Source organism: Watersipora subatra, chromosome 11 (genome assembly GCF_963576615.1).
Source record: "Watersipora subatra chromosome 11, tzWatSuba1.1, whole genome shotgun sequence".
NCBI lineage: Eukaryota > Metazoa > Bryozoa > Gymnolaemata > Cheilostomatida > Watersiporidae > Watersipora > Watersipora subatra.
In genome coordinates, this window is record NC_088718.1 from 41,606,903 (window position 1) to 41,623,470 (window position 16,568).

The 16,568-nt window shown below is 34.9% G+C and overlaps 1 protein-coding gene across 1 annotated transcript in view; it reads left to right on the forward strand.

Annotated features, from left to right (window-relative positions):
- Window positions 1-2,200: 2,200 nt before the first annotated feature.
- Window positions 2,201-16,568, forward strand: part of LOC137408741 (galactose-3-O-sulfotransferase 2-like) — a 34,345-nt gene continuing 19,977 nt past the window's right edge. Inside the window, exons 1-4 of the mRNA XM_068095321.1 lie at window positions 2,201-2,223; window positions 3,761-3,883; window positions 10,261-10,337; window positions 13,329-13,505. Coding sequence (XP_067951422.1) covers window positions 3,840-3,883; window positions 10,261-10,337; window positions 13,329-13,505 — 298 coding nt within the window. The 5' untranslated portion in view covers window positions 2,201-2,223; window positions 3,761-3,839. The remainder of the gene's footprint in view (window positions 2,224-3,760; window positions 3,884-10,260; window positions 10,338-13,328; window positions 13,506-16,568) is intronic.

Below are 16,568 nucleotides of genomic sequence, written 5' to 3' on the forward strand. Positions count from 1 at the left end.
TCACTTTATACTTGTCAACTATATAAAGTGGAATGTGACCAGATGCTGCCACTCGTATCTACTCGAATAGACTTTCTTTCACCAGGTCAGCTGTCGGCTCAAGACGTACACGGATTGTTCAACATGAAAATTTTAATAAAAGACCCTCGGGTAAGCATAGACTATTTAAAAATATCCGACTTCAATGAATGTTTATACGACACGAGTGACTGCCATGCGAATGCACTCTGCAAGAACACGGCGGGAAGTTACGTCTGCTCATGCAAGCGTGGATACTTAGACGCCTTGCCGGAAGGTCCAGGACTAGTTTGTGATGAAGCGTGTGGAGAATTCAGTTGCAAAAATAGAGGCAAATGCATTACCACAGAAGAACCTTCTGGCTGTCAGTGTACAGATCTGTATGCTGGACCTTCGTGTGAAGTATGAAAAAGCGACTTAGACAAATTTTGGATATTAGCAGTTACAATGGTAATTGGAACGATGTTAATGATACCTGCTATTTCTTGTGCTTGCGTGCTTTTTAGAATGAAAAGGGGATCAAAAGCTTGTCATAACAAGTTTAAATACAAAGCCTTTAGTTAGCTTGCGATCGTATGAAACCAATCGCCTGCAATGTTTCACTTTTTTATTATAACTCCCTTTCACCAGTGAAATCTTTGAAAATAGAGTTGCTTTTAATAACTGTATAAATAAATTATTAACACCAGTTCACGTAACTATTTTCATTATTATCAGCTTACTTACTGCAGAAGGTTCTCTTAAGGATAGCTGTGATAAAATCCAATGAGTGTCAGTTCGGTGGATTATCGTTGCCTGCCTGCAACAAAATGTACCATTACAGATGAGCGTGCATGATATTTTACTAGATTTTATCATAAATCATTGGTATTATTCCAGCATTTGCAATCGTTTTTATTGTTTGAGGTGATTTGACTGCCAGGATGTCTTAAGATTAAATCGAAAATTTTTTATCACGGTTAAACTGACCGGATCAACTAAAAGCGCAATCTCCAAGGGACCCACAGAATAGAGACGGTTAGCGCTCCAAGTTGAATAAAATGGCCTATATCAACTAACCCAACGATCTCAACTAGTGATGTCAATTTCTTCTAAGCATTTAAACCGCGTTCAAGCTATATCAATTTTAATCTTGAAACATTCTGGCAGTCAGATCACCTCAAACATCAAAAATCACAAATGATAGAAAAGTACTGATATTTTTTGATACAGTTGACTAAAGCTTTGTGCAGTTCAGTTTATAGTCTATCTAAAAATTTTTGACTGATCAAAAAGACATCATTGTGGGCTGTCAGGGTATATTGGAAAAGGCTCATTTCATCAACATTTTAGTCCTGTATTAGAACTTCACAGCGTTATTGAAGTGCATTTTACACCTGAGCATTAGCTGGTAATTATCAATGGGCAGTCATGATTTTTTCTAAATGGTCTCAACCCTGGCTGTATGTTATCTGGGATCAGCAGACTGCCAGAGAGTTTAACAGCAAAAGGTGAATAATTAATTAGCAATGTAAACACAAAAGCAAGCAAAATAAATTAATGGTTGATTGAAGGAATAATTCATCTTTTCATTAACTGAAAAAATAGAAATTACTTGTAGACAAGGGTTAAAAATATGGACTTTTTAAATATCAACACTCTCACTTCTTTGAGTTTAATAACGCTATAACAGTGAGCTATTATAGTGCTCTTACAAAACTGAAATAGGATTACAGAGTGATTTTTGCACAGGCAGCAATAGAACACCAGCCTGGATGCAAGTAAATTCATGGAAAGACAAGCATGCCTTTATCTTGAATGAAATCGTCGAGTGAAGCAACATTTAATGTTTTTGTCACTTAGGCCTATGATAATGCTGCTATAATTAAGCAATCAACCAAATAGATAAAAGTTCACTGTTTATGGCAAAAAACCTTAACCTCTTTGGCTTCTTAGAAGCCAAAGAAGCTAAGGTGTATTGCTAAAGCCTGCCAGCCAACGCCTGGGCTCTTCAATGGCTTTGGCTCTGGGAAGCTGAAGCTTCCCAACTCTTTGACTTAGAAGGCAGGCTAGCAGCCTGGGTCATGCTCAGTTTAGTTTGGTCACGCTTGAAAGGTGCTTTCAGTTGATTGAACAGTTCAGCTCTCGCATATTCATCACATGTTTGTTCAGTTTGTTTGTTCTTTAACAATGAACTTTAGCAAAAATAAGCAGGCCACTTTCAAGGTGAGATGGCAGCGCAATAAGCGAGTTTGATTAGATGATCCAGTAATTGTGAAGGCAATTACAAGTTATCTTCTCTTAACGCAAGAGTTATGATCTGAATTTCCATCGTTTAGCTATTCCATATTTAACCCATTTCCTTCAAGCCTCTATTAATATACATTCTGCTTGTTCGCAGACTACTGTATTGCATATGTATACACTGTTTACGCTGTACTATGCTTCTTCCCCTTTTGTTTTTCTCTACTTTCTGGTGAATTTAATAACAAGTGGAAACTTTTAAAAAGCACATTGAGCTTGTGCACTGAGCTTTTTCAATGTATGGCGGCGCATGGCCCTTCCTGCCCCCACTGAGCTTTTCGAGCGCAGGCACTTTTGCATGTGCGCAAGCGTGTAAACAAATGTTAGACTACAACAGAGTACATTGAAATAGATGTTATATACTTGTAACTGTTCTTTATTTTTATTCTCTCAGTACCTTCTTTTTATTTAGGATTTTTATGTACATAACCCTTTTTTATAATGCCTAATGTAGATTTTGGCCTCACACCCTATATCATGTGTCTCTCAGTAGCAAATATTTATCTAATGCCCGATATGATGCATAAAAACAATTTACAATCCTGATACAATACAATGCTTTTACCTATCTCGAAAAAGTAACAACCTACATTTTAAATGGTTTTTGCTTCCTCACAGTAAAAATAAATACATAAATCTTTTTATTACTCTTGTATAGTGAAAGCTCACCATGAGTACAATTGTGATAACAGTCCTCGAGGGTCTGTTGATTTTCTGTTGTGCTTTGCCAAGTGTACAAGTACAAGATGTCTGTGACACCTTTTATCCGTCTATTAAATGCACTCGACTCTCAACATTTAAAGAAAAATTAATAAAAACTAACATGCTTATGATTAATGAAAAAGTCGTTTTAGTAGAGTTTATTAGTTTCTCTGTTGTGAATCTTTACTTTTCAGAGGTAATATTCACTGTCAGCAGCTAACTATGAAACATGAGAGATTACTGTAACTTCAAATGTTAGGAGTAGTAGATTATTACTTTCAGGTTGATTTTATCATAATAGTAACATTGGAAAACGTACAATTATTTTCAGCTTAATTAAAATTCAATATTTTGAACGTATGGTAATTACAAATGCAAATATCACTCAGTTATCAAAGACTTGCCTAAAAGATTAAAAGGAAACAGCGCGCACCAAAAATTATTTTCATGTAGAGCAACCCACTGAACATAAAAACCTGGTGGAACACCAACTTTGCTGTAGATCTATACATATGTGCTACTAATGCTGTAGGTCTGGATTCATAAGAATGTGCCAAAAATTGTTCAATTTATGAAACTGTAGTTGTGATCGTAACCTACATGTCTCTAGAGCGTCACAATATCTAAAAATTGCCAAACGATTGATTAAGCAAATAATCAATTTGCGTTAGATCATGATATTATTATGTACAAAAGTTTTAAATTTTTATTAATATTTCATGCATGTTTTCACATTCAAAGAAAAAGTTTTTTGTAGGTGATATTAACAAACATTTTATGAACGCCCGTGTGCATGGAAAGCCTTGGAATGAACTTATAACAAGACTAGAAGACCTATGCATTTTAGATCCAGTATGACTGACTCTAAAAATCATCACGGGTGAGACAAATTGCCATTACATATCTCATTTTATTGTAGCAATTTTCAACTCTCCTATCTTAAAACTTGCCACCGAACAATTAAATTGCCATATCATGAAAATCTACATATATTTTCCATATTACAGTAGTAGAGGTTGTTAGATTGGAGTACTCATCTTTAAACATCAGCGAACACGACATAAATAAAGAGTCGGAGAAAAATTATTTGGCTCTTTAAAACTGTTTCTATTAGAAGCAACTTCTTATCGATTCAAAAAATCTTTCAATGAGCACCGCTTTAAATAGCAGTTGTACCACAGTTTAAATAACTGTTTTTATAAAACATATATATACATGTATATATGTTTTATATATTTATTTTTTTGTTGATACAGTTATATATCCATAAATATGGATTCTATTTACTTAGGTTTCCCCAAACCTTTAAGACTTTGTACATCACAACATAATAATGAAAATATTCATCTGAACTAATCTCAAGAATCGATTAGTATGAGTGAGCAATTTTATAGCTTATTGTTTATTTGTTGTGGCCTATACATGTACGCTAGTACCCTGGCTGTGCCCTATGCCACAATAGGTTTTCATGTGAACTAACTGTATGCATATAATTATTCTGTGACAAAAAAAAAAGAATGAGTAGCCCAGTAGGTAGTGCGCTGGGCTGCGGAGCAAAGTTAGATTCCATGCGAGGCAATCTTATTTCTCAAAGCTCTTAGCGTAGCTTCTACAAACGAACAGACCATCAGACATGTCTTTCATTATAGTTAAGATTACAATAGCAAACATACTGTATGTTTCAAATACACACGTATTCAACTATTATAGGACTCTTTTTTGTGTGTGTGCACTAATCTATATACACTGACTTTGTTATTTATTTAGTAATAGAAGTCTTGTTTGCATTCAATTGATTATTAACATTGATAAATAATGAAAGTCGGGTAACTTTCTCAAGTAACTAACTAAAATCGATCTTTAGTTTATATTTTTCAGTCAGAAGACACAAAGCTTTACAACTTCAAAGGTAACTTGTTTAAACTTCGCAGTTAATTGCTATAGGCAAATGAGAGTTTAAATTTTTACTTAACTGAATATTTTATCTAGTGTCAAAATGCTTTGGATAAAAGTTTTCTTGAAACAAATTTGTAAAATATTTTACACAAGTAATTTCCTATTCAAATTATGCATGTTACAGCTTCAGGTCTGTCTCTCTTCATGTTGCAAGCTTGCCTCTCTTTACTACAAACATTTGTTGGTGTCACTCAAAGGAACCATGTATCACTTTGCATATGATTGTATTTCAGAGGACATAGTAATTTATGCAGATGTTCATATATTTTGTGTACAGAAATTAAGTATTCATAAACAGCTGTTATAACACTCTGTAGCACTGTTTTAATGCAGTTGTAACACTGAACAATACAGTTTTGCACTGTTGCAACACTATGTAAAATTGTTGCATTCTAGTTTTAACAGTTTCCAACACTTTATAGCATTTTTTTAACACTGTCCAGCACTGTTGTGTTACAGTTGTAACAATGCAAAATACCGCCAAGCGCTGTTGTAGCATTGTGGAAAACTCCGCCAAGATGTGTCGTAGTATTGTACCACAGTTGTAACCCTGAGTAGCCTGTTTTATTACATTTGTAGCAGTACGCAACACTGGGTACCATTGTCACAACACTGTCCAACACCATGTAACATTTTGGCTGCTAACAAATGATTTCCTTGCTCAGCGTGTCACAATTTTATTAGTTAGTAGTTCCTTCAACTACTAGAGCGTAAAGCCATTTGCAGCTCATTTCACTGCTGGTTTCAGTATATATATATATTTGAAAAAAAATGGTTTCTTCACCCCGGATACCCCATATGGGTGGTAATTTCTGCTCTAACTCGGGTCTCCTACTAGAGACTTGGGAGTTTGAGCACTCGCCTCAAGATCTTAGCTGTTCTCAATAGTGCACTTTTCTGCAACTCACCTGAGTTGATTGCTGTTGGTATTTGGGCACATTTTATGCGCCGGTGTTATTTTGCCCAGTGCTAATAACACCGGAGCATAAGATGTGGCTTATATATATATATATATATATATATATATATATATATATATATATATATATATATATAAATGGTTTCCTCACCCCAGTTAACCCGTTTGGGTGATAGTTTCTGCTCTAACTCGAGTCTTTTACCAGAGACCTGGGAGTTTGAGCACTCGCCTCAAGATCTTAGCTGTTCCCAGTAGCGCACTTTTCTGCCACTCACCTGAGTTGATTGCTGTTGGTATTTGGGCAAGCCACATTTTATGCGCCCGTGTTATTGCGCCCAGTGCCCCAATGACTACTGGGATTACAGTTGTTTTTACATCCCAGCATTTTTCAATCTCTTCTCCAAGAGGGAGATATTTCTCTATCTTTTCTTTTTCTTTGCTGTCTATATTGTAGTCATTGATTACTGCTATATCTATTATAGTAGCTATCTTGTTCTCCTTGTCTACCACCACTATATCTGGTTGGTTTGGTAGGAAGTGCTTGTCAGTCCGGATGTAGAGGTCCCAGAGGATCTTAGCGCGATTATTTTCATTGACCTTACCAGGAGTTTCCCACCAGTGTTGTGGTTTATTAAGGCCATACTCATCCCATAGACTTCTATACACAACACCTGCGACATGATTATGCCGCTCAGTGTATGCATTTCCTGCTAGCTGCTTGCATCCACTGATGATGTGTTGGATGGTCTCAGGTGCATCTTTGCACAGTCTTCATCTAGGATCGTTTCCAGTGTGATAGATTTTTGTTTGGAATTGCCTTGTTGGGAGCACTTGCTCCTGAGCTGCCATTATTAGTGACTCTGTATTGGCCGTTAGGTTTCCTTTGTTCAGCCACATATATGTCTGGTAAAGATCGCCAACCTTAGATATTTGTCGGTGGTAAGCACCATGAAGAGGTTTCGTGTGCCAGTCAATTTCCTCATCATCAGGGCAAAGGTCCATTGTAAGAGCAGCCGATTGAAATTCAGCTAGCAATTTATCTGAAGTGGCCATATAAGCTGCATAAGCTTTGATGCTTTGCTGTTCCTCTTTCACTGTCTGCTGTACACTTTTGCATAATCCCCAAATACTTGTACCCTTCTTTTATATCTTTGATGGTACCATTTGGTATTCTTAGGCCATCTGTGAGCGTAAAATGGTTTTTCTTAAGAATTAGTCTTCCACATTTCTCAATACCAAAGTTCATTCCGATGTCCTTGCTGCATACCTGCGTGAGGTGTATTAGCGAATCAATGTCCGTTTCTTTGTTAGCGTACAGCTTGATGTCATCCATGTAGAAGAGCTGGTTTATCTTGGTGCCACTTTTAAACTGTTATCCATAGTGAGTCTTCTCCAGCATATTCCTCAGAAGGTTTAAGCATATGTAGAAAAGCAGCGGTGATAAGGAGTCACATTGATAGATGCCTTACCTAATTTTTACACTAACCAGCTTTTTGCCATTAGCTTCCAGTTCCGTCTTACATTTGGTCATTGACATCTTGATGAATGTCACAAGAGCAGGGTGAACATTGTACATACTGAGACACTCAAGTACCCAACTATGGAGAATTTAGTCATAGGCCTTTTTGTAGTCGGTCCAAGCTATGGTAAGATTAGTATGTCTTCTCTTGCTGTCTTGACAGACCATCCGATCCACCAGTAACTGATGTTTGGTTCCTCGGGTGTTACGCCCAATTCCTTTCTGAGCACAGGTAATTTAGTGACTCATGTGCTCTTCCAGTTTGTCTGCAACTGTTCCTGAGAGCAGTTTCCAGGTGGTAAGCAAGCACGTTATATATATATATATATATATATATATATATATATATATATATATATATATATATATATATAACGTGCTTGTATATATATATATAACGTACTAATCTATATATATGTATATATATGCTATATATATATATATATAACGTACTAATCTATATTATATATATATATATAATATAGATTAGTCACCATCTTGTTTATTCCAACACAGCCTGACGAATGAGAATATCATGAAACTGACAGTAGCTGGAAAAAAAAAAGATAAGTATTGCTTTTAAATAATTTATTAGTATATATATATATATATATATATCTGAGGAAGAGCAAAGCATCGAAGCCTATGCAGCCTCTATGGCCACTTCAAATAAAGATGCCAGCTGAATTTCAATCGGCTGCTCTTACAATGGACCTTTTCCCTGATGATGAGGAAATTGACTGGCACACGAAACCTCTTCATAGTGCTTACCACCGACAAATATCTAAGGTTGGCGATCTTCACCAGACATATATGTGGCTGAAAAAAGGAAACCTAACGGCAAATAAAGAGTCGCTAATAATGGCAGCTCAGGAGCAAGTGCTCCCAACAAGGCAACTCCAAACAAAAATATATCACACTAAAGACGATCCTATATGCAAACTGTGCAAAAATACACCTGAGACCATCCAACACATCATCAGTGGATGCAAGCAGCTAGCAGGAAATGCATACACTGAGCGGCATAATCATGTCACAGGTGTTGTGTATAGAAATCTATGTGACGAGTATGGCCTTAATAAACCACAACACTGGTGGGAAACTCCTGGTAAGGTCAATGAAAATGATCACGCTAAGATCCTCTGGGACTTCTACATCCGGACTGACAAGCACGTCCTAGCAAACCAACCAGATATAGTGGTGGTGGACAAGGGGAACAAGAGAGCTACTATACTAGATATAGCAGTACCCAATGACTACAATATAGACAGCAAAGAAAAAGAAAAGGTAGAGAAATATCTCCCTCTTGGAGAAGATATTGAAAAATGCTGGGATGTAAGAACAACTGTAATCCCAGTAGTCATTGGGGCACTGGGCGCAATGAAACCGGCGCATAAAATGTGGCTTGCCCAAATACCAACAGCAATCAACTCAGATGAGTTGCAGAAAAGTGCGCTACTGGGAACAGCTAAGAACTTGAGGCGAGTGCTCAAACTCCCAGGTCTCTGGTAAAAGACCCGAGTTAGAGCAGAAACTACCACCCATATGGGTTAACCGGGATGAGGAATCAATTATATATATATATATATATATTTATAAATATATATTTATATATATATATATAAATATATATATAAATATATATATATATGTGTGTGTGTGTACGCGTGCGTGTGCGTGTATGTGTATGTTATGTGTTATGTATGTATATATATATATATATATATATATATATATATATATATATATATATATATATATGTATATATATATATGTATATATATATATATATATACAGTATATATATATACATATGTATATATATACATATATATGTATATATACAGTATATATATACATATATATATGTATATATATACAATATATATATACATATATATGTATATATATACAGTATATATATACATATATATGTATATATATATACATACATGTATATATATACACATAAATATATGTATATACATACATATATATGAATATATATATATATATATATATTTTTATAGTAGCGATTTTAGCCAAACCGTGCATGAGGAGTGCATCGCATGAAACAAATTTGTAGCGCTTTTACTGAAAAATTACTTTCTTCTTAATAGTTGTTTCTCTTATATATACTGTATATATATACTGTATTATGTATATATATATATACATATATATATATGTATACAGTGCATATATATGTATATAGTGCAGCGCATCACTGCCATCATGTCTCTGACTCTAGAATAGCCACACACTCATTTTCGCTTTTCTACTCACATTTTCAAAAGTCAAGTACTAATTGGTTAGGGTGGCAAAATTGACATTTTAACACGGGATTGTTGTAGTTACGCCTAGAGCTGAAAGAAGCTAGCCCCCATGTTTATAAGCCGTAAAGCCATTGTTGTCTTAGTTTTGGCTGTTGGATGCATAATGCTGGCTGGAGTTCTGATGAGGTAAGTTATCCAGCATGCTATCCAGTTATCCAGTTCAAATCGAGTATGAAGGTTGTTTTTTATTCCTAAAACGCCATAACTATAACTGGATGTACAAATGACAGACCAACTTTCAGATTTATATGCATGGATATGTATGAAAAAATTTGAATTCCGTAGTCATTGAAGCAAAGGATACAAAACAACACCTGACATCAAATATAGATTGTTCACATACCAGTAATAATAAACTCAAGTCAGTCGCAGAAAATTGCCTCATTGGGAATGGTTTAAAACCCAAAGGAAAAGCTCATGCTTGTAGGTCTCTGTAGGGATACTTGAGCTTGACTAGCAATTACCATCTAGTTAAGTTAACAGGGCTGAGGAAACAATTTTTGTATGTAGGCATAATTATATTTAGGAACCATGGAGTGATTGACCTGAGGTATTTGGTCTCCAATAATGGTACAGATGAGAGGAAAAAGTCACAACATGCAGGTTGGTTCAGAGGTTTTTCTTATCAATATTTGTGTTGTGTTTACATATATAATACTTTGCTGGCAATAGTTTTGTTTCAGACATAAATTATTTTAAAAAAAATGCTAAACAACAACTATAAAATGAACAAAGGAAAGAAGAGTAACAGTTAGCCACTAAAATCGAATAAGTGGTTTGACATACAATAGTTAAATTGAAATGATTGAAAACCTGTAACTGTCCTGTAAAAACCACAACAAAACCCTTAAAAGATTTTGAAACTTTTAATTGATGTAAACCAAACAAGTAAAGTAAAAATTTGTAGAAATTTGGAAAGATGATTTGTTGGAATAGGATATGGTAGCATATGATGTAAATTTGCAATTAGTTGTAATGCTTTTATTGTGACAAAAATATATTGTTAGTTTTTAAGACTACAACTAAAGCTGGGAGTGTTTTGTTTGAATGGCTAAGACAAACAGTCATCTAGAAGTGAATAGTTCACCAGATCCACAGCTAGGTTTTTTTCTTTTCAGTATGGCTTAGTTTGTTTTTAAGCTAAAGATACATTCACGCCAGTATGATTTGTCAGAGTTGTTTCCAATAAGTAAGTTTTGGGTTGAAAGGTTTTCAGTCTGTTTACAGTTTAAATCACGGCTTTGCAAGTTTTGCTGAACAAGATTAAACTCCGACTATAAAATAAGTCACCCGTTTTGCCAATGAAATGTGTAGTGGCCGTAGCAGCCAGACATTATAGGCTACACTTTAAAACTTACGCTTTATTCTAGTGATCTTCGGCAGCAGTAGCTGTCACGTTTGCATATTTATATTTAGCCGCTTATTATATCATTTTCCATGTGTATTGAATAATGTTTTACCATAACTCATGTAATCGCCATAACGAGTTTGACACTGTTATCTTATGTAACACTTGTTCCTGGTGCAGAAAACCCTCTAAAAAGCTGGCATTTTTTAAAGATGGCAGAGTAGTCTTTGGTTGCAACTGTGCCTGTTATAAGACAATATATATTAAAGCACTCTACTCTCATGTGTTAGTATTTCTGAACCTGAAAAAGGAGAATTAGCTAGTGTGCAGTAAAAGCCTGAGCAGCGTCTTTTACAAATACGCCATCGTTATCCATGCCTTTTTGACCTCTTTTCAGCTTAAACCCTAAAGAGATTCACTGCAATGCTACATGCCACGTACATATAGACGTAATAATTATAGTTATTAGTGATTACTTATTATTATTAATTTTAAAATTGCTTGTTGCAAACTCACCTAATGCTATTAAGGCTATTTTTAACTGTTCTTTTGGGAGAACAAAATATACCACCATTGTATTTCCCACGCTATTGTGAGATACTGTATGATTGTTTGAATCCATGTTGTACTACATCAATTATGGTCATCAAAATAGGACAAACATAGTATGTAGCAACTAATGGTGAGCTGGCAACTTATTACTATTTACTTCTAATAATACTTGCTAGCTTATTTGGTATCCAATCAAATAGAACATGATATATTGGCGTAATTACTTTAAAAGTTGTTTACATTCATTATTAATAAGCCGCTAGTGAAAGCATGATCAGTGACTACTAGTGTTGGGCCGGTATTGGGTTATCCGCTCTTACCGATACCGAGGGATTCTCGGTATCCGAGGAAACCAATAATTTTCGGTGTCAGCTAGGTATCCGCAGCCGGTTTGATATGATCGGTATTTATCCGTGAAAGCCTATTTTTAAAACGCTTCATGACGAACATGCCAATCTCAGCGTGCATTGGCGAACAAATTCAACAAAAACTTCCACGCTTACTGTATCTACTATTATATTACGTTACATTGATAATGCCACCAGCCGCGAAGGTTTGGGAGTTCTACACAAATGAGAGGACGTATAAAGACTCTAACGGGACTGGACTCTAATTGGACTACGTATAACTATGTGATTACATTACCTGATTACAATATGTGATAGTAAGATTTTTTAAAACTGTTTCAGTATATTTAACAAAAAGAGCCCCTTGCCATTCTCTATCTGTTCTTTATTATACCTAACGTTTGTATCAATAACTATATTTTTTAATAGAATAAACAATAAAAACATCTATCATGAAAATTATATTTCCTTCTTTCTTTTCTTTTTTGGCTTTCTAAAACAAGGAGTTTCTTTGCCGTAACAATATACTGCTGGCTAAAGAATGTTTTTTTGCACAGGCTACTTTTTGCACAACGATAAAAATTGTTCGAGACAGTTATGATTTAAAGTTTAAACAATTTAACGACACACTGATAACCACATACCAAACAATAGTACCGACAATACCGAACTTTCTTAGTTGGCAAAGAATACCGAAGATGGTAAATACCGAGGACACCGATACCAGAAAAACCGATAAAAATGAGCATGGATATCCGATCCGGCACTAAATTAGATACAGGCCCAACACTATTGACTACCTAGTTGCACGCAGACTGGAGCATAAATAATGAACAATATACATATAGTAATAAATATTTAACTGAATGGCAATCAGAAACTATACTGTATCATGCAAACTGTGTCAACAGCCCATCTGACGGTTACTTTTTATGTAGTGCTACATGTTTCCATTGCATAATTCAAATGTACCTCATTTTTAAACGGCTATAAATGCTCTATTGGAATCGTAAAAGTGGTGTCAGATTTCAAGCAATTAATTTCTGTTTTGTTAAGGCAACTTGCAACATAGAATTATTAACTGCAAATTGACATTGTTTTTGTCAGTTAAATAGTGTAGCAAATAATTGAAACATTCTAAATCGAAACACAATGAACATTAATTCGATTGGTCGTCTCTGAGAATAAAATGTTTGCATAATAAAACTTCCTGGTGCAAATGGGTATGTCATACGCCTGTATTGTTTCACAACTTTGTCGTCGAGTGCATCTTTAGGCTCTGTGTAGGAAATTCCTATGCAGATTGATTCCGGAATGCTGACTTTGATGAAAATATTTACATTGCAGTTAATTCTGTGGAGCAGCTAAAAGAAAACAAACCAGTACAGAGGTTTGTGATGACCAAGGTAGAAAAAACAGGTTCCTCTACATTGCGTGGCATCCTCGCTCGATTTATAATAAACAACAAGTTGAATGTCCTAACATCCTGCAAAGGTCACCATATCACATGGACAATCAAGAAAAGTAAGTTGTCTTATGTACACTTTTGACTTACTATACAAATGAGCATACCATTAGCTTAGTTTACATTGGATTCTTACCCTTACCTTTACATTGGGAAACAAAGTATAGGTATTTTGCAAACAGCGGACAGCATCAATCTTCTCTGAATAATTCACTACCTACTAGTACCCTAGTACTCTTGTGTGCTGTGAAAGATTGTCAGTTGTTTCCATATAGCCGATAAATGAAAAATTGCACAGATCTATTTTGATGGGGTCTGGAAAGCAGATGGGGTGGCCCAGGTGTTATAATGATGAGCTATGCTGCTAATCGTCAGAAGTTCAAATCCGTTTCGATGAATTCTTTTCTCAACCTCTAATTATTGTCACGGACAAATGAACAAATGGATGTGGCATATACTTTTATTATAGTAAAGAATAAGGAAGGTGGTTTTTAAACAATTTTTCTTTCTATTCCTCTTTATTCTCTGCTTTAGGAAGCGCGTACATTTCAAGGTATATTTAAAAAGACCTGCCAGTTTGTGACCAATTGAAACTATAAAAAGTATAGTTTATATTTCCATGCATGTGGTATATTTTTATTTGCTGATGCAATATTAAATGGTGCAATGACTCTTTAATAGAAAATCTGCTTTCAAATAAATCAACAAAAAGTTCTTAACATCTTTGCTACAACGCTTGTATTATTGTGGATTTTAAAATATATTTTCACTTTGTATATGTTCAATTTGCCATTAACTTGTTTATCTTTGCGGTTTGCTGTGTTTTATGTGACTCTAGTTAACAGACACCAAGTGCAATGCTCATTATGCACAAGCGGAGTTATCCTTCCCCTATGAATACAAAACTTTCCAAAATAGGTTTTCCGATAGCATTATCCAAGCATTTCGAATCGGTGATTTCATTGAGTTTTTCCATTTTGTTATTCAAACAGACAAACATATAGCTGTTATGAAATTGTAATTATATTGATCTATGAGCTATCTATCATCAGTTGTGCCAATTTTAAAAATGACTGATCAAGAAAAAGTTTAAAAACAATATATTGTCTGTTTTGGAGTGCACTTGACTCACTGATATTCGTGTTGATGTTTCAAAGATACCTATTTTTTATTAAGTTTCACGGCTGGGTATACAGAAAAAAGTTTCATGCAGTAGATTGTGTAGCAGTAGGCACCCACTTCTAATCTATGCATAGAATGTGTAAACTTTGATTCCACAAAAAAAGACTACATATGCTTGAAAAGACAACTACTAATACATCGCCATGAGAACACAACTACCAACAGCACAGGAGAGACAATAATTTGAACTTAAGCTTACTTTAAATATTTTACTCTGTCAAAAGCAAATAATGCAGCAGAAGTAGTGATTGCTAAGTGTAGCTGACTGCCCCTTGTGTTAAATTAATTATTCCAGTGCAGTATGTCACCTGAAGTCTAATGGGCTATTTTGGGCTGATTCATGCTTCCGAATCTGGCCAGTTCCGGCTGGATTAATGCTTTCAGCATTCTTTGCTTTGGGTGCCATCAATGGAGCAGCAATTGTTTTGGTGCAATTTCTGGAGCTTGGCTTAGCGACTCTTAAAACTGGGTGGATTTATATCTCATTTTATTGCCTCTGCTTGTGAATCGGTGCACCAGATGTTCAGCTCATGACAGTAACCCATTAACCATTTTTTATAACTTTTTACATGCCTGGTACACCATATAAATACACGTCAGCAACTCACCCAGATCAGTCTCTACAACTCATCAAGACGGCAGCGTTACAAGTTCGCTCTTCAAAACTTTATTTATCAATTTATGAACATGATACCTTTATTATAATAGAGACTTTTCAAGCAATTATACCTGTTGGATAAATATTTTAAATATCTTCTAAGGACTAGCAAGGCTCCAATGAGAGGAGAATAGAGGTATGTTAATTTTTATTCATGACATTTACATCTGATTTTATTTACCTCTTGTAATATCCGCATACTCTATTTGCATATTTTATTCATACATTTTATCCACTGCTGACATCATCATAATCATATTCTACTTTTTATAATTTCTAGTTTTTACAGGATTTACTGGTCAATAAACCAATTATCTCTGTCCAAAAACAACTCCAAAAACTTTATATGGGCCTCAGCTACACTAAGCAATGGTCATACATTTTTAAAACAATGTTGTTTCAGGGTAGTTAGGCATGTTATAAATATCTTATTTTTGCATCTCCGTTGTAACAACGTCTTCATTACACAACATGTCGCTTCACTGAAATGAGTACATCTCATGAAGAACTGAGGCTATTATTTTATAAACTGTTAGATAGATTCTAGATCTATTTAAAGAGGAAACTGCAGTTTGAGCAGATTTTATCAGAATGTATCATCATTTTGCTACTAACTTTGAGACCAAATTGAAACAAAAATTCAAATTTTTTCGAAACTTGGTAACCAAAAGACTACATAATTCAAAATCTTCATATTTTAAAATTTACCAGAGTCAGCAGTGAATGCCAAAACATACTGGCAAAATTTCAATCAGCAGTTAGAAAAGTCAACAATATGTAGTGGTGCTCCAAAATCAATTATTCACAATGATGCAGAAAATAAGAACCCAAAAGAGATTCTGAGATAGCCAATTGTTTTAACCAATATTTTTTTATCTATAGGAGCTACATTAGCTGAGGCCTTTAGCAACACTCCAGGCCTTCGAAACGATGTGTTTATTTGTTACCAAAATACTCGCAGTGTCAGTTTAGCAGTATTGGTGAGGATTATGTTGAGGATTTGTTGCATAAGCTGAATGCAAATAAAGCTACAGGATTAGATTTAATTCCAGCAAAGCTAGTGAAAATTGCAGCACCTGCTTTAGCTTACCCTCTAGCTCATGTTATAAATACCAGCTTACAATTAGGGATATTCTCTGATGGCCTTAAAATATTCAAAGCTAAGCCTTTGTTTAAAAAGGGTTCACTAAAGCTTTTATCAAATAATAGACCAATATCTATATTACCAGTTTTTAGTAAAATTTTTGAAACAGTTGCCAATGCACGGATATGCCAATATTAA